General features: G+C 52.2%; 2 protein-coding genes across 2 annotated transcripts; one reads left to right on the top strand and one right to left on the bottom strand.

The window, feature by feature from the left end:
- The first annotated feature begins 8,333 nt into the window (after positions 1-8,333).
- NRL (neural retina leucine zipper) lies at positions 8,334-9,969 on the top strand. The gene is made up of 2 exons (XM_007949198.1): positions 8,334-8,714; positions 9,637-9,969. Exons 1-2 carry the CDS (start codon positions 8,334-8,336, stop codon positions 9,967-9,969), a joined length of 714 nt encoding a protein of 237 aa, XP_007947389.1.
- A 3,352-nt stretch (positions 9,970-13,321) lies between these two features.
- Positions 13,322-20,604, bottom strand: CPNE6 (copine 6). The gene is made up of 16 exons (XM_007949197.2): positions 20,486-20,604; positions 18,993-19,164; positions 18,380-18,559; positions 17,954-18,028; positions 17,697-17,771; positions 17,060-17,143; positions 16,879-16,968; positions 16,417-16,521; positions 16,083-16,169; positions 15,794-15,853; positions 15,421-15,554; positions 15,291-15,345; positions 15,157-15,208; positions 14,025-14,158; positions 13,656-13,892; positions 13,322-13,459 (listed from the first exon to the last, which is right to left on the bottom strand). Exons 2-16 carry the CDS (start codon positions 19,158-19,160, stop codon positions 13,322-13,324), a joined length of 1,674 nt encoding a protein of 557 aa, XP_007947388.1. The 5' UTR covers positions 19,161-19,164; positions 20,486-20,604.
- Between the last annotated feature and the right edge of the window lie 501 nt (positions 20,605-21,105).

The raw sequence follows: 21,105 nt of genomic DNA, 5'->3' as shown, positions 1-21,105 counted from the left end.
CCATCCCAGAGGTGGGAAGCAGGGACTTCACCACCAGCAAGAAAGAGGAGCTAAGAGTGGAGAGTATCCGTTGGACCTGGGATCCTTGTGCTGAGAACCTCTAGAGCCAGGAGACACAGAGAGAGGGAGAGAGAGAAAGAAAAAAAAGGGGAGAGAGAGGGAGAGGGACAGTGAGAGAGAGCGAGAGAGAGACAGAGACAGAGACAGCTGTAACACTGGAAATGGCTAGAGATTGTGAGGAGCAGCGGCAGAGAAACTGGCAGCAGAGGCAGCAAAACCAGGAGACTGGCAGGATACAGCGTGGTGGGCTTCCTGGCCCCCAGAGCAAGAAGGCTGAGTGCTTTGGGCAGGAGGCTTGCTGGAAGAGTGGCTACCTCTGGCACTTATAGGTGGAACTAAAGAGCTTTGTAACACTTGCCAGAGTAGGGCAGAGGCCAGCCTGAGAGGCCCATGGCCAGAGAAAGGCCTGTCTGCTGGCATGACTGAGAAGAGGCTGTCCTGATCAAAGAACTGTTTCTGAATTATAACCTGCTACTTCCCTAATAAACCCCATAATTGTGAGTATTGTCTGTGAGTTCTGTGTGGCCATTGCAACAAATTATCAAACCCAGCAGACAAGTAGAGAGTGCTATGGGAGGGACGGCTGCTGTCAAAATCAGTGACAAGGTTGGAGAGAGGAGGTATGTCTGACTTCTACCTCATAGGAATCAGGCTTGAGCTGCTCTTGGGTTATTCTTAATTGTTCTTTCCCCTTGTGAAGTTAGAGGAGGTCAGAGGACCCTACCTCACCATTTTCACACCATTTAAATGAACGTCTATCTGATCTGTGCTGGTTCTACACTCAGAGCATATCTATATATTTGTAATTATCATACTTTATTATAGTTGTTTATGTATCTGTATAATCTTCACTAGAGTGTTAGCTTCTTGAGAGAAGGACTCAAACTTTAGATTTTTTTTAATCCTAGGCTTATAGCAGTATCAGGCCTATAACGAGTGTTGGTTGAATGAAAGAATGCATGAATCCTACATTTCTGAACCCTTCCCCCCTACCTCCACCATTACTTCCTTCTTTAGCTTTAGGCAGACTGAATAAGGGGCTCCCACAAGGATTTCCTTGCACTGGTGATTCCCCCTTATATGCTACACTTGTTCAGTTCCTGGGCTCTTCTCCTAACCTGGCTCACCAGCTGGCCCAGTGTCCAAAAAGCACCACCAGGGGGCAGGGTGTGACCAGCCTTGCTCTAGTCTGCATTTTCTCCTTCCCAGGAGCCCTCTGGGCTATGCCCTTGAATGCCTCACAGACCCCTATAGTGAATGTGGTGGTACACTGCGAGATACCCTCTTTACATCAATGTGCTCATTGTCCTAGTTGTTTTGTGTTGGCTGCTGATAGCTCACAGCTTAGTACTTCCCCTGAGGATTGTCAGTGGCTAAAGGGAGCTGTCCAATGGCTGACTGATGCAAGGGCACAGCACCAAACCAAAACCAAACTCACTGCCATCTAGTCAATTCTGACTCATAGTCGACTCCCATTGGGTTTCCAAGGCTGTAAATCTTTACAGAAGATTTACATGAAGCAGCTGATGGGTTTGAACCACTGACCTTCCAGTTAGCAGCCGAATGCTTTATCCACTATGCCACCGGAGCTCCTTCAAGGGTATAAAGGGCTTGCCTAAATTTGGCAACTCTGAAGGTCCATCCTAGCTCCAGGGCTCCTATGCATCAGCTGAGGTCTCTGCTACAACTGCAAGGCAATTCAACTTTTCCCTTTGCCCAGTCCTCCTCATTCCCTTTGAAAGTCCTCCCCAGTAAACCACCTGTGCATAAGTTTCCATCTTGGAGTTTGTTTCCTGGGGACTGTATCTTAAGATATCCCTCAAATTCAAATTGGATACTGCAATCTGACTCTCTGATTCCATTTTTACCTCCCTCCACATTAGAGCCAAAATGGTCTTTTCAAACACATATCCTATCACATCATGTCCCCACTGAAAACCTTTTATTAGCTTCTCACTGCTCTTAGAATAAAACCCAAATCCTTAATTTGGCCTATAAACTCTGCATGATCTGGACACTACTGACTTCTCCAACATCACTTTTCACCTTTCTTCCTACTTTCCTTGTTTTCTACTCTCTAGCTACATTGATCTTTTTTCTTTTTTTGTTTTTGGTTTCATGAGCATGTCCACCTCTTTTCTGCCTTGGGGCCTTTGCATATGCTGTTCCTGACATCTGGAGTCCCCACCCTCTCCACACACGTGGGCATGGCCAGTTCTTACTGACTTGACTGGTCTCCTTTTAATGTGACTTTCTTAGGAACACTGTCTCTGCAACACCATTTCTCCCCTGTATTAGGCTAGGCCTTTAGGAACGAAAATCTCATAGCACCCTGCCCTTCTCCTTCATATCACTCATCTCAGTGATAATAGTTTGTTTTTATGGAGGTCCATCCCTAACATATGTAGGACCTGAAGCAAGAGTACAAATAGAGGCCCACATATCCTTTGTTTAAATATTTACAACATAACTCAAGCTAACTGTTAAATAAAATATGTTCTATTCTTCTACCTTGACAGATATATCATCAGATTGTCTGGAAGGTCAGGTTTAAATTTCGAGTTTTCTTGGAATCCTCAGCATTCTGCACCAGAATGTGGTGTGGTGGGTAGACTAGCTTTTGGCTACTGACCCTCTAAGCTGGGCCCCTTTTATTCCCCACCCCTGACAACAAGTAGCCTCATGTACACTCATGTGGACTTCCTAGTTTGCACATCCAAACTCCATTTGCATCCTCCTGCAAATAGCCTCCTCTTAGCCAAACCTTGGGTCTATATAGTATAGTCCGTCTACCTGTGGCAGGGCAGACCAAAGAGAGAGGTCCATGTGGGCCCTAGCAATGGGCTTGGGGTCCTTCGGATAGGGAATTCCAGGCCTTAGGTATCTGCACTGTGGGGAATGGGCAGAGGAGAGCTGGACTTCTCATGAGGTGGGGCACAACCCAAGGAGGGCCAAAGAGGAGCTTCCTAAAGAGGCCAGTCTTGCCCAGGTCTAAGGGCAACGATTTTATGTTTCTTTGTGTTATGTTTGTGTGTCAACTTGGCTGGGCCTGGTTGAGTGGCTGGGCAGCTGGTGGTAGTTATTCCCCATGATGAGACTGGCAATCAACTCCATGGTGGGATCTACCACAAGCAGTGGAGTAGCTGCCTTTGGGATGTGGTCTGCTTCCTGTATATAAGGAGAAGCCTGGGGAATGGTCTTGAGCTTATGGCACGCTTGGACCCTGCGTGCGGCCATGTCACTGTTCAGCAGCCTGCCATGCTCTGCCAACCTTGGGACTTAAGATGGACGTAAGGCAATGGCCTGCTGTGTTGTTTGGTAACATCAGGACTGTGCCTTTTTACTTGTCAACCTTGGGCTTCTCAGCCTCAGCAGCCAGCAGCTGTCTGAGTGAGGAAATTCTTCTAGTTCCAGTGGGTCAGGAGCAGGAGGCAGAGCTGGACCCCAAGGTTGAGGGGCTTTCACCCAGTGCCTAGAGCCTGGCACTTTGAACTTGGATTTAAAGCCACCAGACTGTAAGAGAATAAACTGCTGTTTGTTAAGGCCATCCCATTTGTGGTATATTCTTGTCAGAGCGGCACTGGATAACCAGAACACTCTACTTCATGAAGGCAGGGCCAATGGCAGTCTTACTGGGGTATCCTTAATGCTTAGTACAGTGCCTGGTACAGAGTAGGTGTTTAATAACTATATGTCAAATGAATGCATAAGGTAGACCAGGAAGAGATTTGAGGATTTGGAGCAATTACTGAAGATCTAGATATCAAAATCCAGAACTAGGAATGAGAACTGGTCCTATAGGGTTCCGAAAGTGGGAGTACCGTACTGTGGAGCTGGGGTGGAATCCTAGAATGCAGACTCCGTCCCATCTCCTTTCCTTCCTCTTCATTTTCTACCCCACACCTCCTGGCCCTCTTTCCCCAGGGCCAGAATCCCTTTGTCCATGTCTTTCTACCTTTTTGTCTTTGGGTCATTGCTCTTCCTTGATGGTCTGACCATCTGTTTCCCTGTGTTTGTTTCTCATCCTTTGTGCCCAATCTAACTTTCCTCTGTCCCTTTCTTCTGCCACTTTTCCTCTTCTAGTCTCTGCTCTTATCCACCTCCCCTGTTCTCCCTTATTCCCTTCTTGATCCCTTCTGGAAAGCTTCCTTCTTTGTTTTAGTTTCCTACGGTGCTTTCCCCATCTCTTCCACGTGCCTCTGTCTCTTTGCCTCCTTAAAGCCAAATCTCTGTGGAGCATTTGACTTGTTCTGCCCTCTGTCCTAGCTCTATATTGACGATGTCCTTAGCTAGTTTCCCCATCTCCCTTCCTCTGTTTTCTCATTCTTAGGAGCCACCCTGGATTCATTATTTTGATCCTCATTTCTCTGTCCCCAGATGTCCTTGAGGGAGTCAGTTCTAGTATCCATTTCCCAGCCTCCCAGTTCCCACTCTGGGCTGGACTCCATCTCCCTGGTCCCTGCTGGCTGCAGCAGCCTCTCCTCTCTGTGTCCTTGGTCTTTCTCTCTGGCCCAGCCCTGGACCTGTCTTCACTTCCCATCCTTCTTTCCCTGGTTAGTGGCACCTGGTCTGAGCCCCGGATGGCTCAACTTGCCTGAGCTTGTTTAGTCTGACTCCTTTAGCCTGTTAGCAGCTTAGCCCTCCCACCTCTCCTTTGAGCCTACTAGTAAACAGGAGGATCAGTGCAGACCTGACAGCTGCTACATGGGGACAAGTGTCTGGCCAGCCCAGACTATGCATGAAAAGGGGGCTGCACCCAATACTTCCTCTTCCTTCTCCAACCAGGGAAATCCTAGGGTCTCTATCCTGAATGTCTGCCTTAGAGCTACATTCCCTGGCATGTGTGTGGCCTTCCCTGTCTCTGCATTCCCCATTCCATTTCATGGCTCTTCAGGCCGTGGGCTCATTGTTTCTTCAGAGAAAACAGCATTAGACCCAGGCGTGCACAGAGAGAAACTTTTCTACTTGATAATACCTACAGTCTCTGCTCCACAAAATGCAAACCTAGGTGTGAGAAGAGGGTGATGTCATCTGATGTAGGTCTTCTTATATGTGCTAGAGAGCGTACATACACATACACACCAGGGAAAGTTGGGTTGACTACAGGCATTTCTTAGACTAGTGATTCTCACACTAGTGGGCATCAGAATTGCCTGGAGAGCTTATTAACCTATAGATTTCCCAACCCCACCCCCAGAGTTTCTGATTCAGTAAGTTTGAGGTGAGACCAGAGAATTTACATTTCTAACAAGTTTCTAAGTGATGCTGATGCTGCTTGTCTGGGGACCACAGTCTTAGATTTCAGCTGCATCTGCCAGCCCTTCACCCAACACCTAAGGCTAGGCTGGGACCAGGTTAACATATATAACTGATGACCTTCAGGGCTGATGGACACCCAGGTCTCTCTATGGGTTGAGAATAAGGACTAAGTTAACCCCATGGAAGTGTTTGAGTATCCTCAGAGGGTAGGGAAGAGACTTTAATTCTTGGAGTCTTATTCTAATACAGACCCTATTTAAACAGCTTCAGACAGGTTTAAACATCTTGGCTAATTCCTAGTATCTCTTTTCCAACTCCTACTTGGAGATGATAGCTCTAAGAGGTGTTAGGGGATTAGGCTGAATATGTAGGTCACCCCCCAGCCATCTGGAAACAAGGATGGCTGATAGAGGAAGAGAAAGAGACAGAGACACACAGGGAAAAGGTGAGAGAGAGCAGAGGGCACATGAGGGGAGATATAAAAATGCCTTGGCTGGATTGGTGGTGTTTAGATTTTTGAGGGCAGTCACAAAAATGCCATGTCTGGATTGGTGGTGTTTAGATTTCAGTGTTCTGCAGTATCCTGGAAAGAGGGAGCAGAGTCCCCCATTTTCTCTTTTGCTCCTCCTCCCAGGCTGGGTTGTCTGTACTGGGGCTGGGTCAGCAAAAGCGTGAGAGGCTGAGATTGGTCGGTCAAGTCCTGGAGATCCCTGTGGAAAGGGTTGTTTATTTTTCTGAGGTTTATTTTGTGAGGGGCAAAAGACCCATCAGGTTCAGGGTGCAGCAAGGTGCATAAGAGACACCTCAGGCCATGAGAGTGGATTGGGGAGAATCTGTACTCCCTAAAGACAATGCCATGGAGGATGGGGATGCTGGGAGCTTGTGTGGCTCTCTCTCCCATTTCCAGGTTCTGAACAGCTGAGGGCTGAGGGTTGTGTTCATATGGAAAAGCAGTGGTCAGAAGCCAGTGTACTGAGCACATGTTAATCAGAGCATCACTGAGGAGCTTTGTTGGGGAGGATACCCCCCTCTTCTTCCTAGAACAGGCATACTTGTCCTCTAGTCTCTTCTCAATCCTCCCCCCCCCCCCAACCCACACACACCCCACAGGCAATGGGATATGCAGATGATACCCTTGCCTCATTGGCTGGAGGGCTGAGGACCACAGATGACCTCAGAGCACTGGCCCTTTAAGAGTGCCCTTTGGGCTCTGTGCACACAGCCCCTTGTTCTGGGCACAGAGACACCAGGCCCTGCTCAATGGGGCCTCCAGTCACTGGGGAAGCTGTGCCTGCCTGGCTCAGACACTGACTATATCATCTCTGCTACCCCTGAAGTGAGTATGTCCCTGGGCACCAGGCCTTTCACCTAGAGACCCTTGCTGTCTACTCTCTGCTCTGGAATCTTCACCTTCTGTACTTTGCCCCACTCCCGCCCTTACTGGCCTATGCCCTCACAGCTATCACATCTGAAAGATAAACAACCCTCCCCGTTTATCTCTTCTCTTGTATCCATTTCTCCCTGGATTCGTCTTTAGTCGTTCTCTCTCAGTGTCTCACCATTTCCTTCCCCACCAAGAACCACTTCCTTAAATCTGTGTCATTGCTCCTATTCTCTCTGTCATCCCAGGGATAGGGGGCAGCAATCCTTTGTTGGGACAGGAAGAGAGAGGCCTTGTGCTTCTTCCAACCTGCCTGGACAGAACTGCGGGTCTGAGCTGTGGGTAGAAAAGAGGGCTACCTAGGCCTGGGATGTCAAGATGGAGTCAAACTCGAAGCTCTGGGGATGAACACTTCCTGCCTTGCCCCTTATGGGGATGGGAATGAGCTGCTGGAACTGGGAGCTAGGCCAGTGCATGGATTTTCAGGCTAGGAAGGCTTTCTGAGGTCATCTAGCTGGGGTTCCTAAGGTATGCTCGAACATATGGTCCATGGTTGATAACATGGAAGAGAGCTTCTTGGTGACAAAAATTTGGGATACTATGTGTTAAAGTTGAATTGAAGGACTTTTCATACTAATATGCTGCTGTGCCTTGTGACTCAGCAAGAGGTGGGCATTGGAGGCAGTATTTCTCAAAATTTGTGAGCATAGACTTCTTCTTGGGTATTTCTCAGAACGAGTGTTCCATAGAACATATTTTGGGAAAGTCTGATTGCCCTAGTTGAACAGAAGAGAAAACTAGGGTCAGAAAGGGGAAAGTCATCTGCCCAAGTTCACACAACACAGCAGGTTCTGAATAGAAGGAAAATCAATCACGGTAAATTCCCCTTGGAGAGGTTGGCCTTGGTGATAGATGGTTACCACTCAGCCCTGGTCTTTCTGGAGTGGATTCTAGCACATTCTCTTTTTTACAATGGAAAGTATCTTGCTTTTATAAAAGGGATTCATTGTCTGATTAATTCATAGAACAGATGTGTACTGAGGGTCTTCTAGGCGTGAGGCATTGGCCTGGGTGTTCTGAGAGAGACAGAGAGAGAGAGAGAGAGATGTACAATAACACATTATCCTTGATATCTTAAAATTCACAACAAATATGCCTCCCACTGTCCTAAAATACACACATACTCTGTCATAGTTAATTAAGCAATTTAAGAAATTGCTTGGGAATGGAATGATGCCTCTTGAGATGACAGAGTCCCTCAGCATGTCCCAGCACTAGGGTTGGTAGCATGCTGTATTCTTGTTTTTCATAGACATTACCTAGAGGCACCAGTGGGGCCAGGGGCTGTGCTGCTTTCTTCCTTGTTAAGGGCTTTAGGTGTTTTGCTCCTGTCAGGAGGGCCCCTCTCACCCAAACATTGGGCCCACCCTCCCTCCGGCAGGCCCTGTCTCTGAGCCTAGAGGCGACTATATAGGGAACAAACCTGCACCATCATTCTGACTTTTCAGAACTTTGGCTCCAGTGCACTTGGACTTTGGGGAATGCAGGTTTTGGTGAAGGGGGCTGGCAGGCACCCTTCAGGTACTCTAGATTTCACCTCTTTTTTTCCAGGTGTTTGCTCCCAACCCTCAGAATGGCACTGCCCCCCAGTCCCCTGGCCATGGAATATGTCAATGACTTTGACTTAATGAAGTTTGAGGTAAAGCGGGAGCCCTCTGAGGGGCGATCTGGCCCCCCCACAGCCTCATTGGGTTCCACACCTTACAGCTCAGTGCCTCCTTCACCCACCTTCAGTGAGCCAGGTGTGGTGGGGGCCAGTGAAGGCCCCCGGCCAGGCCTCGAGGAGCTGTACTGGCTGGCCACCCTGCAGCAGCAGCTAGGGGCTGGAGAGGCACTGGGGCTGAGTCCTGAGGAGGCTGTGGAGCTGCTGCAGGGTCAGGGCCCAGACCTTGCTGAAGGGTCTCAAGGCTACTACTCAAGGAGCCCAGAGGAGGCAGGAGCCCAGCATGATCAGGTGAGTGAGGTGGCTTGAGAGGTAGGCAGCCTGAGAGAGGAGGAAGAGGACAGGCCAAGAGGAAGGAGGGCTTTTGGAGAAGGTTACAAACTGGGGAAAGAGAGACAGGGAAGGAAGAAGACAGGAGAAGGCAAGAAGGGCCCTTGAAAGAAATCAAACAGAGAAAAGTACATTCCATTCTTTTCCCCTTTCTTGAAATGGAGAGAAATTAGTGGGCTGAATTAGAAGGACTAGGGAGAGGATGAGGTTAGAAGAGGACAAAAATGGGGAGGGGTTCAGAATTAAAGGGCACTGAGGAGCAGACAATTACCGGAAGGTAAATAGTCATACCCTATATGAAAACCAGGGATGGTCATGTGTAGAATGGAGTGGGGTTAAGGCTGTGAGAATCCAAAGGAGGTTGGCCTTTTCAAGACTTGGTGCTTCCTCAGTCTCCAACCTTCTCAGGAGGGATTGAGATTCATCCTATTAATTATAGACACAGATGGGGGTGTTGAGGGCATTAGGATATAATCCAAAATCCTTTGAGGGTCACACGGTTGTGGCCTTCAGGACAGGGGAGAGTTGTGTGTCGCCTGTCTGGCCACAGATCCATCGGACGCCTCCCGCCTAGAGCCCTGGTTGTGCACCGCCTACGGGCGGTGCCGGGTTCAGGTGCACATTCAGCCTGCCAGACCGCGGGAGGCGGGGCCTGCACCGAGGGGTGGGCCTAACGAGAAGCTTGGTGTAGCATCCGCCAGGGTGGCGGGGCTGTGGGGGGCGGCGTGTTGGGACCTAGGGCAAAATCTCGACTGCAGGATAAACTAAACTGTAAAGGGCGAGCCTTCAGGGAAGAGGAAGTGCAGTGCAGTCTGGAATCCTGACCTCGGTGTAGAGCGAGCAGACCCGGCGCTGACCCGGTCTCCGCTCTCGCCCTCTGCAGCTGGCCGAGCGGTTTTCGGACGCAGCGCTGGTGTCCATGTCTGTGCGGGAGCTCAACAGGCAGCTGCGGGGCTGCGGCCGCGACGAGGCGCTGCGGCTGAAGCAGAGGCGTCGCACGCTGAAGAACCGCGGCTACGCGCAGGCCTGCCGTTCCAAGCGGCTGCAGCAGCGGCGCGGGCTGGAGGCAGAGCGCGCCCGTCTGCTCGCCCAGCTGGACGCGCTGAGAGCCGAAGTGGCCCGCCTGGCCCGGGAGCGCGACCTCTACAAGGCTCGCTGTGACGGGCTGACGTCGACCTGCACTGGATCCGGGGACCACGCCCACTTCTTCCTCTGAGCCGCTGGATTGGGGCCCCAGGGTGGTGGTAGTGTGGGTAGATGTGGGGCACCGCCCAGGATGCGGCTCCACCACTCACCAGATCATTATCTGGCATCTTGTGGCACCAGGCACTCCGTTGTATGACCGCACAAATATCCCCAAACTTCCTGAACACTCAAGGCACGCCCGGAAGTTAGATGCTGTCATTTTCTGGGAAGAGGTTCCATGACCTCCCCTCCCCTCACACAGGCCATACATTGAAACCTTCCACCTTCTGCCACACTCACATGACCAGACACAGACAGATCTGCAAGGGCCAGTGCCAGGCAGGGCAGATAAACTGAGGGTGGTGAGTTGGTGGAGGGGTGGATGATGGCTGTATGACAGAGTGAATGGGAGGTGTGAGGGAGTGGTGCCCTCAATTTATATTTTTAATTCAAGGTTTTCCACCTATAGTGCTTTAAGGCAGTACTTAGCAACGAGGCTGTATTTTCATTCTGAGGCTTGTGATCTCTCCATTTTAGGACTGTTGTTGTTGTTGTTATGTGCCGTCGAGTCCGCCCCGACTCATAGCGACCCCTCCTTGGGTTTCCGAGGCAGTATCACTACGGAAGTAGGATTGCCCAACCTTCCTTCCGAGGAGTGGCTGGTGGGTTTGAACCGCCAGCCTTCTGGTGAGCAGTCAAGTGCCTTAGGCACTATGCTAGCAGAGCTCCTATATAGTGAGACTTTATCCAAAAGGCTTTCTCCAGAAGTGTCTAGGGTTCAGAGCCTCATCAATGGTCTGATGTACAAGCTTTAGGGGTGGTTGGTGTGGCTGGGAGAGTGCCTTGGGCGGGAGACTGGAGACTGGGTGCTAGTCTCACCTCTGCCACAGGATCTCTCTGTCACCTGGAGCAGGTTCTAATCCTCATTTGGATTAGATGACTTCTGACACCTTTCTAGTTCTGGGACTGTCTGATTCTAGTGTGGGAGTCCCAGTGGCCTCTCTAAGAATCTCCCCAAATGGACCTCACCCAAAGGACCTCTCATCCTGCTTCAGCATCATGAGAGTGCCTAGGCACTGGGCTAGTGGCCCAGGTGAGGATTCGTGGCTGCTCCCGAAGCACTTGCACTGCTCCTATGCTGCTTGCTCCAGGCTGCCTTGGCCTCCAGACCTACATCAGATGCCCCTGTGACCTTCTGCCTCTCCAATAGCTGAAGTGAGACTTTACCCAGGATGAGAAGAAGCTGAGAGAAAGAGCAGCTTTTGTGAATTAAGCTTGAAGTTCAGGCAGAACTCTAATGCTATTGGCTAACTGCTTTTGCAATTAAAGAAGTATTCATTCTTTATTACTGCTCTATGCTACTTTTTTTTTTTTTTCCTCTTCTTTCTCTCTCTCAAGAGAGAGATGTGAAGTGGGTAGCCCCTACCTGGTGCTGAGTTGCTATCTCCTTCTGGAGTGCCCATGAAAATGGGGTGGAATGGTGAGGATTGGACCAGATGGTGCCTCCCCCCTCCCACTACCACCACGTGGAAGCCCTAGAACAGGGGCCTAGCCAGGCCTGCCTGTGGCTATCTGAGAGGCCTCACAGTTGCTATGGTAACCCAGCCCTCTCTGTCAGCAGCCTAAGGGGGATGGTGAGTGGAGCTCTGGGCAGAGCAGAAGTACCAAGCTGGAGAAGGCACTAAGCTGGGAGCAAGCACCCCTCACCAGCCACTCCTGGTCCTATAAGGGACATAATAAATGGGCAGGTGTGGGGGATGAGGCTTCCATATGTCTCTCTTCCTTTCTGCCCCCTCCATTCACCCCCTCCCCAGCTGTCTCTTCTCTTCCCATCATAGTTCTTGTTCCTTCCTCCCCCTCATCTAGCCCAGCTCATTCCCCCTCCATTCAGGAGCCTGTGATGGGAGTCCTCTCACCATCTTTCTTGGAGTTTCTCTCTTCTTTCCTCATCACATCTGCTACTGGCTATTCTTCCTGGCTCTAGAACCTCTCTCTGAGGGACTCACGGTGTCTCTTCATTCCCCTTCCACATTCATAGTTGAAGGGAAAGTCTCCTCTAGAAGCCCAGCTCTTCTACCCTCCATCTGGATCTGCTCTCTGGACCCCCTGCTACTTTTGCATACCTTCCTTTCCTGGTTGAGGGCTTGCACAGCACACATGGCAAAGATGCCTATCCACAGGCGCATATACCTGAATACATAACCAGGACACATATATGCACATCTGAATCTTGAGATGAGGATTATACAGGTACACATCCAATAGATGCTACACACTACAGTGATTAAGAGTGTGGGTACTGGAGTCAGATAGGCCTGGGATCAAGTTCCTGTTCTGCCAGTTCTTTGACCATGGGTGAGTTAAAATCAAGCCTCACTTGATTTGTCAGAAAAATGAGAGTAAATGCATTTAAAGGACTTAGCACCAAGTATGACACACTCTAAACAATGTTTGCTATTGATGTTATCATTAAGTGTACACAACTGGGCTTCCTGAATCATTAAGGCCATGTTCATGTACAGAGTCAACGATTTACAGCATACGAACATCCACATCCACACACTCAGGAAACCCAGGGTATGAAGAGCCTGGATGCCTACTCTATGTCCCTGATTCACTAGCAGTGAATGCCCTCCTCAATCCCCCAAGACACTTTCTCAGCCCATCCTACAGCTGTGTGGGGGCTGGGGTTCAGCCCATGGGGGGCTCAGCTGGGCTTATCTGGAGATAGTTGTAAAAGGGCATAAGCCTACCCTCTTGACAGCCCCTCATTACCCACCCTTATCTCCTGTAATTAACCCCCATAGTGTTTGGACTCCCTGGGGTTGTGGGGTGAGGGTGGGGGCTCCTCAGATACCATCTGCACATGGTTGGGGGTTACTGTAAAGACAGCAGCCTGCCTGGGGAGCTTTGCCTCAGATTTCAAAAGGTGCTGGTCCTCATTTCTCACCTCTGTGTGTGTCTGTGTGGGTGGGAGAGTGGTACTACTACAGACTGCCCAGTGGGTATCTGAAGCATGATGGGTGAAGGCTGAGGTGCTTAGAATGATTTCCTTTATTAAAGGCCAGAAAGTCAGGATCACTGAAGGAAGTCACCAAGGGGCCACAAGGCTGAGGGGTGTGGGGCCTGGAGAGGTGGGGGCAGGGCCCATCACTCACTTCCAGGACCCAGAGGAGCACAGCTTGTCCAAGAGGCAGAGGCACTGGTCACTTGAGTCACAAGGGCAGGACAGGCACCTGAGAAGGAAGGATACATCCATAAACACCCTCTGTGTCACACCCAGCCGAGCTGAGCACACTTTACACCTCTTAGTTCCCACCTCCTTGCCTCCCAACCCCACTCACTGAGAGGCTCAGGGAGTGTCGGTGGTTCCGTAGGTGGCGTCATGGGCTAGGGCTGGGAGTAGTGGCCGGCGTGCAAGGCCTAGGAGCCCCAGGACTGATGCCCTGGCTGGCGTAGTACTCCACCACCTGCCGCGGCACCTCGGCCAGGACGCACTTAGCTAGTGCGGAGGGTGGGGCCTGGGAGTGGAGACCGAGACTAGGTTAGGAGCATGAATGGGGGCAGTGAGATCAGGTGAGCTGGGCAGGGCTTCAGAATGGTCAGCTGGGCTCCAGCATCTTTAGCTGGAATCAATCCAGTGGAAGAGAGAGGTCAGATTTGGGGGCATAAGGAGCTGAGGAGTCCTTTGGCTGGAAGGGGGCACTGGACACTCACATCCTTGAAGTCCCGGAAGGGCACGAACTGGACGATGTCGCGGGCCGCGGGCACCCCTCGAGGGCAGCGCAAGGGACCGTCGTCGCCGTCCAGCAGCCGCATGTCCGAGAAGTCGGCATTGCCCACGCCCACGATGATGATGGACATGGGCAGGTGGGAGGCACGCACGATGGCGGCACGGGTCTCAGCCATGTCGCTCACCACGCCATCCGTGAGCACTAGCAGCACCGAGTACTTCTGAAGTCAGGCAGAGAGGAGGAAGGGTCAGCTCTGTGTGCAACGGCCTTGGCGCTGGTCCCCAGCCCAGACCCTGGCGCCACCCGAGAGCACACGAAGGAGGCAGCGCCGGGTTGCCTGCTGTTTCCTCACCGTGGCTTGGCCAGTGCTCTGCTCCCGCTGGGCAGGCTCAGCCACACGATTGATGATGGGGGCCACATTGGTGGGGCCATAGAGCTGGATCTGGGGCAGGCAACGCCGGTATGAAGTGATGACCCCTGAGATCTCTGAGCAGACAGAAGAAAAGGTGAGGCTGGCAGAGATCAGCAAGGAGTCCTTCCTGACACCTCTAAACTCCTCTCTCAGGACAGTGGCGTTAACTAGAATTGGTATCACTCAGTGCGGTAGCTTATGGTGTCAACCCTCATGGATGGGCCAGCTCAGGAATCCCCCTTCCTGGTGGTTGGAGTGCCCATCCTGCCCATCACTTCTCACACAGGGTCAGTTGCACCCCTTGCACCCAGTCCAGTGGCTCCCCATAGTGCCTCCCCTCTTCCATTGGCCAAAGCAGAGACCTTCCTTTCCCTCCAATGGCTGATGCCAGCCTGCACTTGACTGGTGGGTGGTGGTGATGACATGTTACTGCACTGGGTGATGGGGGAGGGGAGGGGACCAGACTGGGTGATAGGTACCACAAAGCCTAGTGACATCACTGCCTTGGTGGCCCATTCCTCTGCGAAGCAAACTCAGTTGCCATGGTTGCCAGCTCCACTGGACCCTAGAGTCATTTTGGTGTCATTGCTCCTCTGACACCGGAAGAGCTCTGGTGGTGCAGTGCTTAAGGCATATGACTGCTCACCAGAAGGTTGGCAGTTCAAACCCACCAGCTGCTCCACAGAAGGAAGATGGGGCGATCTACTTCTATAAAGATTTATTGTCTTGGAAACCCAATGGGGGTCACTTTGAGTCGGAATCGACTCTATGGCAGTGAGTATAGTTTGGTTTTGCTGGCCCTCTGATACTATCAGAGGATTCAGGAATCCTCCCCTCCAAGTTCCTCACTGAGCAGAGGGAGAGGTGAGTGGGCAGCTGCTGGGTAGTGGGGCTGGAAGTCTTAGCAGAGGGAGACAGGCCTTAGGTAGGTGAAAGGGACAGGAGCTTGGGCCGTGGGACTGTGGGAGCTGGGTCTATGGGGATGGGTCCTGTGCTCTTATACAGAGTATGAAGGCATGTGCAGCAAGGGTGTGTGTGAGGGGGTAGGACTGGTGGTAATTGCCCCTCTTACCTTCACATTCAGGATTTTCTGAGTCAAAGTTGATAGGAAAGTCGTGGGACACCTGTGAGGGTGAGGAGTGGGCAGTGACAGAATGTTTTTCCTTCTTGCCTGATTCTCCTCCCTTTCCCTGGCACCCAGCCTACCTCGAAGTTGGGGGGGATTCGAGCCCCAAAGCCAAATGCTGGGAATCGTTTGTCACTGGGGAGAAGAAAATTCTGTGGAGAGCCCATCGAGAAAGGCCTCCCTTCCTGGCCCCCAGCCACTTCCTCCTACCTGTCATAGTCCTGGCAGATACCTCCAACTGCACGCAAGGCCTGCAGATAGTGGTTGGGCTGTCGGGGGCTGAGGCAGTGTAGGGATTGGCTGCTCCTTGGGTCCCCATTGGAGGCAGTGAAGTCAATGGCCACCTGGAAGAAAAGGGTCAGGGGTCCGGCTATGAGGGACAACAGACGCTAGGTCAGAGCCAGGGTCTGAAGGGAACACTCAGATGAGTCTGGGGAGTCCACAGGGAGCCTTGACATGGGATATAGCTGTCAAAGCTCAAAGAGAAGCCCAAATAGAGGGCAGTGGGAATTCTAGGCTCCAGTGTTTCATTATGGGCTCAGCCCCTCCCTTTGTTCTATGCTCTTATCCCCTGGGCCTTTACCGTGAAGCTGATCTGGCAGCCACCCATGATGTAGTCCAGGAATGTGTGCACCTTCTCCACCTGGTGGCATGGGGGGGGGGAGGCAAAGTGGGGGAAAGTCCTTTGAAGAGGGAGCTGAGTGGGGCTTCTGTGGGGAGGTGGAGGGGCCAGAAGTTTTGAGGTTGGGAGAGGGGGAAGTTTCCCAGTTCCCAGAGGCAGAGAGAGTGGGAGAGGAAGGGCTGAATCTGAGGTTGTAGTAGGGGCAGTTGTTGGGGCTGAGGTAGGAGCTGGGGCAGGCTTGAGAATTTACCGTGCACTGGGTCAGCACTACAGTTCCTGAGCTCTTATAATTCTTCTTCTTGTCCCGGTACTTGGGATTGATACAGTCCCACTGCATCTAGACCCCCACCCACCCCACAAGCCCAGAGTCACAGTGCCATCAGGTTATCCTTCTTATCACCTTCTAGTAATACCTCCCAAGGCAAGACCCCCACGGCTCAGTCCTTAAGCTGAGCCAAGGATTTTTCCACCCTCTGCTCCTCAGACCCTCCTATCCACCTGCAGTGGTCTCGTCAGCATCACCCTCAGGATTCTCCATGGATTTGCGTGGGATTATTGAGGATGGGAGGGGGTTTTTGTAGTACCTCTTGCCCGGGATTTGCTGTCCCTTCTTGCATTTCCTGGAAGCTGCTAGTGAACTCTCCAATAAAGTCATGTTTCCCACTGGAGTCATAGTCATAAACCAAGAACTGAGAAGACAGGGAAGAGGTGGTGGGATCAGAGTCAGGGGATGTTTGCAGTGGTTCCTGTTGGGGATGGGGAAGAGGAACTCAGGGAGGTTGGGTCCTAACTGTCTCTAGGCCCAGGCAGACTTTCCCGACCTCCCAGAGAGGCCACCTGATAAACTTTGTTCTTTAGCTTAATCTGGCAGGAACTTTGGCCTTTGATAAAGGCATTCATGCAGGAAGCTTAACACTGACTGTGTCTGTTATTTACCCTGTAGTGGGAGGGTCTTATCACATGGGTTTTGGGGGAGTGGTAGGAGGTCACACTTAGAGGAGAGGGTCTCAGATATCAGGCTGCCCCTGCTTGGTTGGGGGCTTCACCTTGAGAGGCCGATGGACATCACAACTGCACAAGGAGTGCAGGGACAGGCGGAATGGCTCCCAGTTGGGATTCAGGTTGTTTTTCACCACCTTTGAGAGACACCAGGGAGCTGGTGACCTTCTGTCTAGGTTTTCCTTCTCTGCTCTCCCTCCCTCCATCTCCATATCCCCAGGCACTAACCTCAGTCCTCCAGACCAGCTGATTATTCTGATCCCCATTGGTCTTATAGATCTCCATGAAAGGGTCAGACTTACTGAACAGATCCTGAGGAGATAGGTGAAAGGGCTCATGAGTCTGATGAGGTTTGCAGGGAAGATTAAAAAACTCTAACTCACTGCCATCAAGTTAGATTCGACTCATAGCGACCCCTCCTTGGGTTTCCGAGGTGGTATTACTACAGAAGTAGATTGCCCAACCTTCCTTCCCAGGAGTGGCTGGTGGGTTTGAACTGCCAGCCTTCTGGTTAGCAGTCAAATGCCTTAGGCACTATGTCACCAGAGCTCCCGGGAGGATTTTGTTGTTGTTGTTGTTATGTGCCGTCGAGTCAAACCCGACTCATAGCGACCCCTCCTTGGGTTTCCGAGGCAGTATCACTACGGAAGTAGGATTGCCCAACCTTCCTTCCGAGGAGTGGCTGGTGGGTTTGAACCGCCAGCCTTCTGGTTAGCAGTCAAGTGCCTTAGCCACTATGCAGGGAAGATTAGGAAAGGGGAAAACACTGAGAAGGGGTGGGGCTGGGACCTTGGGGTCTGTTTTGAGTTGGGGGCCTTGGGCTCTCTAAAGAGAGAGATGAGGGCCCTGACTCTGGGATTCCAACCTTGTTGTCCAGCTTATGGGCTCTGAAGGTGAGCTGCACATAGTCGTTGGTACCAGACACCTCCTCGGCCACGATCTGCAAGGTGGACACAAGTGGTAGCATCCTTCCCCCTGCCCCCCTCCCCACATTGCCAGAATACCCACCCCTCGTATCCTTTTCCCTAGGTGGGGGTGGGCTCTGGGTGTGATGTCACCCTAGATTTCCATCCAGGGTCACTGAATGCCTGGCCCAAGGGTGAGTACAGGTGGTTTGCCTACCGTGATGGTGGACTTGCCCGCTGTCTTCCCATTCTTTAGCAGTAATGGCTTAGTGACCTTGGTTTGCGACACAATCTGGAGAGGGGGATGGAGGGAGACCCAGCTGTGATGGCCTACCTGCTTTGGCCAAGATAGGGTGGGCAGAATAATAAGTGCCCTTTGAGTAACCACAAGGGTTGGATTTGGTGAATGTTAGATTTAATTTCCACAGCAGCCTTAAGAGGTAGGTATGGTGACATTCATATTTTCAGATGAGGAAACAAGACTTAGAGAGGTTAAGTATCTTGCCCAAGGCTGTAGCCAGTGAATGGTGGAGATGGGATCTAAGCCTGATTGAACTATCTCCAGAACTCAAGTTCTCATTTTGGTTTCTGGAAGCAGAAACTGATGGAGTGGAGTGGGGTGGGCTGGAGTTAGAATACAGACCTGGCCCAAGGTACACTCTGCAGAGCCAAGGAATGTGTCATTTCGGGGGCTGGTGGCTCCATCCTCAGCATCAAACACGTGGAACTGTAGGGGCTGCTTCTCCTCAAAAAAGTACTCAAGGGCCAGCACCCTGGAGAAGACAGGGCTGGAGCAGGAGCGCAGCACCTCCGTGCACCCCACCTGTGGTAGGAGGAGTGATGACCTTTGGGGACTGAGGCTGCTGTCCCTCCCTGGACCTCTTTGGCCATGCCAGCTCTTCTTGGGCCCCATATCTTTAGTGACTGGCTCTTCCTTCCCCAGGCTGAACCTGAAGCTCAGTGCTGCTGACGTACTGGCCCATTAGCCTGTTGGTGCTATCATAAGGCCTTTGGGAGCTATCCCACTGCTTCTGGGACTGTCTCAGGACCCATCTGGAACTGTGGGCTTTAGATGCTGTAAAATGGAGTGTGGTTTTAATGATAGCACACCTATCTCCAGTGTTACCCAGATAACCTAGAAAGGGTCCCTGAACTCCTCTCACTCTCCTATGAGGTTCTCATTGCTCTATCCAGCCTCCCTTCTTCCCAGGCAAGAGGGTAATTAAGGAAACCACTGAACCCAAACCCGTTCTCACCTCTACCCATTGCTCATCAGAGTAGAGCTTGAGCAGCACACAGGGGTGGGGCTTGGTGAGTGTGTCTCTGTCCAAGAGGCCATGGCAAGACACCCGCAGCTCCACCCTTGAGGCCCCCAGTGTCATGGCTGGGGGCTCAGGCACCCATCCCATCTCAGGGTCCGACATGTCACTGTGGGGACAGAGCAGACAGGCCTAGACACCGTAGAAGAGACCCTTGCCAGAGGAGGGATAGATCCTTACCTCTGGACCTAGTGTGGAGTGGGAGGGTCCTCTGGGACTCTGGGCTCCATTCCTTTGCCCTCATTCCTGAGGCCCTCCTGCTTCCTCTGCTTGGCCTTCTTGGGGTTCTGAGCCAGGATGATAGAAGACCTGGGCCTCTACTTTTGGCCAGGACCCTTGTGCTTTTGTCACCCACCTTGGGCTAGATGTGCATAGATGGGGCTGGAGAGGGCTCCAGGGTTGGGGGGTTTCCTAGCAGTCTTGGCTCCTAGGGCCATTGATTGATCCATGCTTTCTGCTGCTTCAGCACCTTCTGCTTATTTCCCAACTGATGTTGGAGCCAGGACTGCACTCAGTCTTGGCATGAGAGAGCGGAATTGGGGCAAGGGAGTGGGGAAGGGAGTGGAGAGGTCCCTGGAGGTCTGAGGAGGAGAGGAGGAATGGAGCCTGCCGTGGGCAGGAGGCAGGTTGGAAGATGCCCTAGTGGGTTGTCCCCCATCCCCCAACTCATCTGCTGGATGGCCAATGGAAAGGTGGGTGGTGGGCTTGGGGAGTTAGGGGCAGGGCCCTATCCCTGCTGAAAGCTCCTCCAGTTTCCTGGCAGGGGATCCCACTATGACAAGCTTTGCATCCCTCCTCACCTCCCCTGTTCTCACACTTCTTGGCAGCACTGGCACCGTCTCTTAGCGACAGGATTTTTGGGGAGCCACAGCCCCCTCCATGCTGCCCGTGGGATGTACACTCACCACCCACCCCCAGCAGTGGGACCAAGCCTCGGGCAGCGGCAGGCAGGGGTATGCTGGCCTGAGTTCATGGCCGGTCAGTCCATCTATCAGTGTCTGTCCACATCTCAGGGTGAGGCTGCCTGCTTCCATGTCGCGCTTCCCTGAGCAAGTGGGTGTTGGTGTGTCTGAGTGCCTCTACCCCATGTGTCTGTCCTCTAGTTGTGTGTCTATCTCCAGAAGGGTGTGATAGTTTCTGTATCTTCCTCAGTATTGTGATCATTCCCTGGCTGGGTGTCCACTTCCCATCAATGTGTACCTTTCTGGATATGTGAGGGAAGGTCTGGGCTGGGAGGGGATCTCTGTCTTCCAACCACCAGCCTCCCAGTGCTTGTGGGAGCCCTGAGATAGGCAGGGGCATGTGGTGGTGAGGGGGTTGGGGTGGGCTGAGAACCTGTCTCGGGGCTAGGAGAGATGTTATGGAGACTGGGTCGGGCTGGGCTGGGCCAGGCTGGGCCAGGCTGGGCTAGGGAGTAAGGGTGGGCTCACCTGGGCTCTCAGTCGGGGGCTCCTCTCTCTGGCTCTTCAGCCCTGGCCCTGACTCCCTTGCTGCTCCAGCCGCTGGCGCCGGCTCCAGCTCCAGCTCTGGCTCTGCTGCTATTTATGGGGCCTGGATGGGGAGGGGTGGGGGGGCAGCAGCACCCGCTCCCCCCGCACAGACCAGGCGGGGAGGGAGGAGAGAGAAGAGAGAAGGGGCAGGGCCACTGCTTGGGAGAAAGCCATGGAGCTGGAGGAGGAGGGTGGGCTGGGGGTGGCTCAGAGGCAGGACGCCCACAGACACAGTGACACACATCTTCCCCTTCACACCACACCCACACCCAGAATCACAGAGATGCACACATTGCAGTGGTATGTGCATGCACACACACATATTCACACAGAGAAACGGTGGAGACACATGCACCCACGACTCATAGACTCACACGTATCTTGACATGCACAGGCATCAGTACATAAACTCACTGTGACACCATGATGGTTATAGCCCCACAGATACACGGAGGAACACACCCAATCTCGAACACGTTCAACATTACACTTGTTAAGGATATTCAGTCACGTGGAAACGAACACTGGGCTATACTTGTCACACACACACACACACACAC

Source organism: Orycteropus afer, unplaced genomic scaffold (assembly GCF_000298275.1).
Source record: "Orycteropus afer afer isolate SDZICR_OR568_19922 unplaced genomic scaffold, OryAfe1.0 scaffold00243, whole genome shotgun sequence".
Lineage (NCBI taxonomy): Eukaryota > Metazoa > Chordata > Mammalia > Tubulidentata > Orycteropodidae > Orycteropus > Orycteropus afer.
The sequence above is the reverse complement of the archived record's forward strand: the minus strand, read 5'-3'. Positions and strand labels throughout refer to the sequence as shown.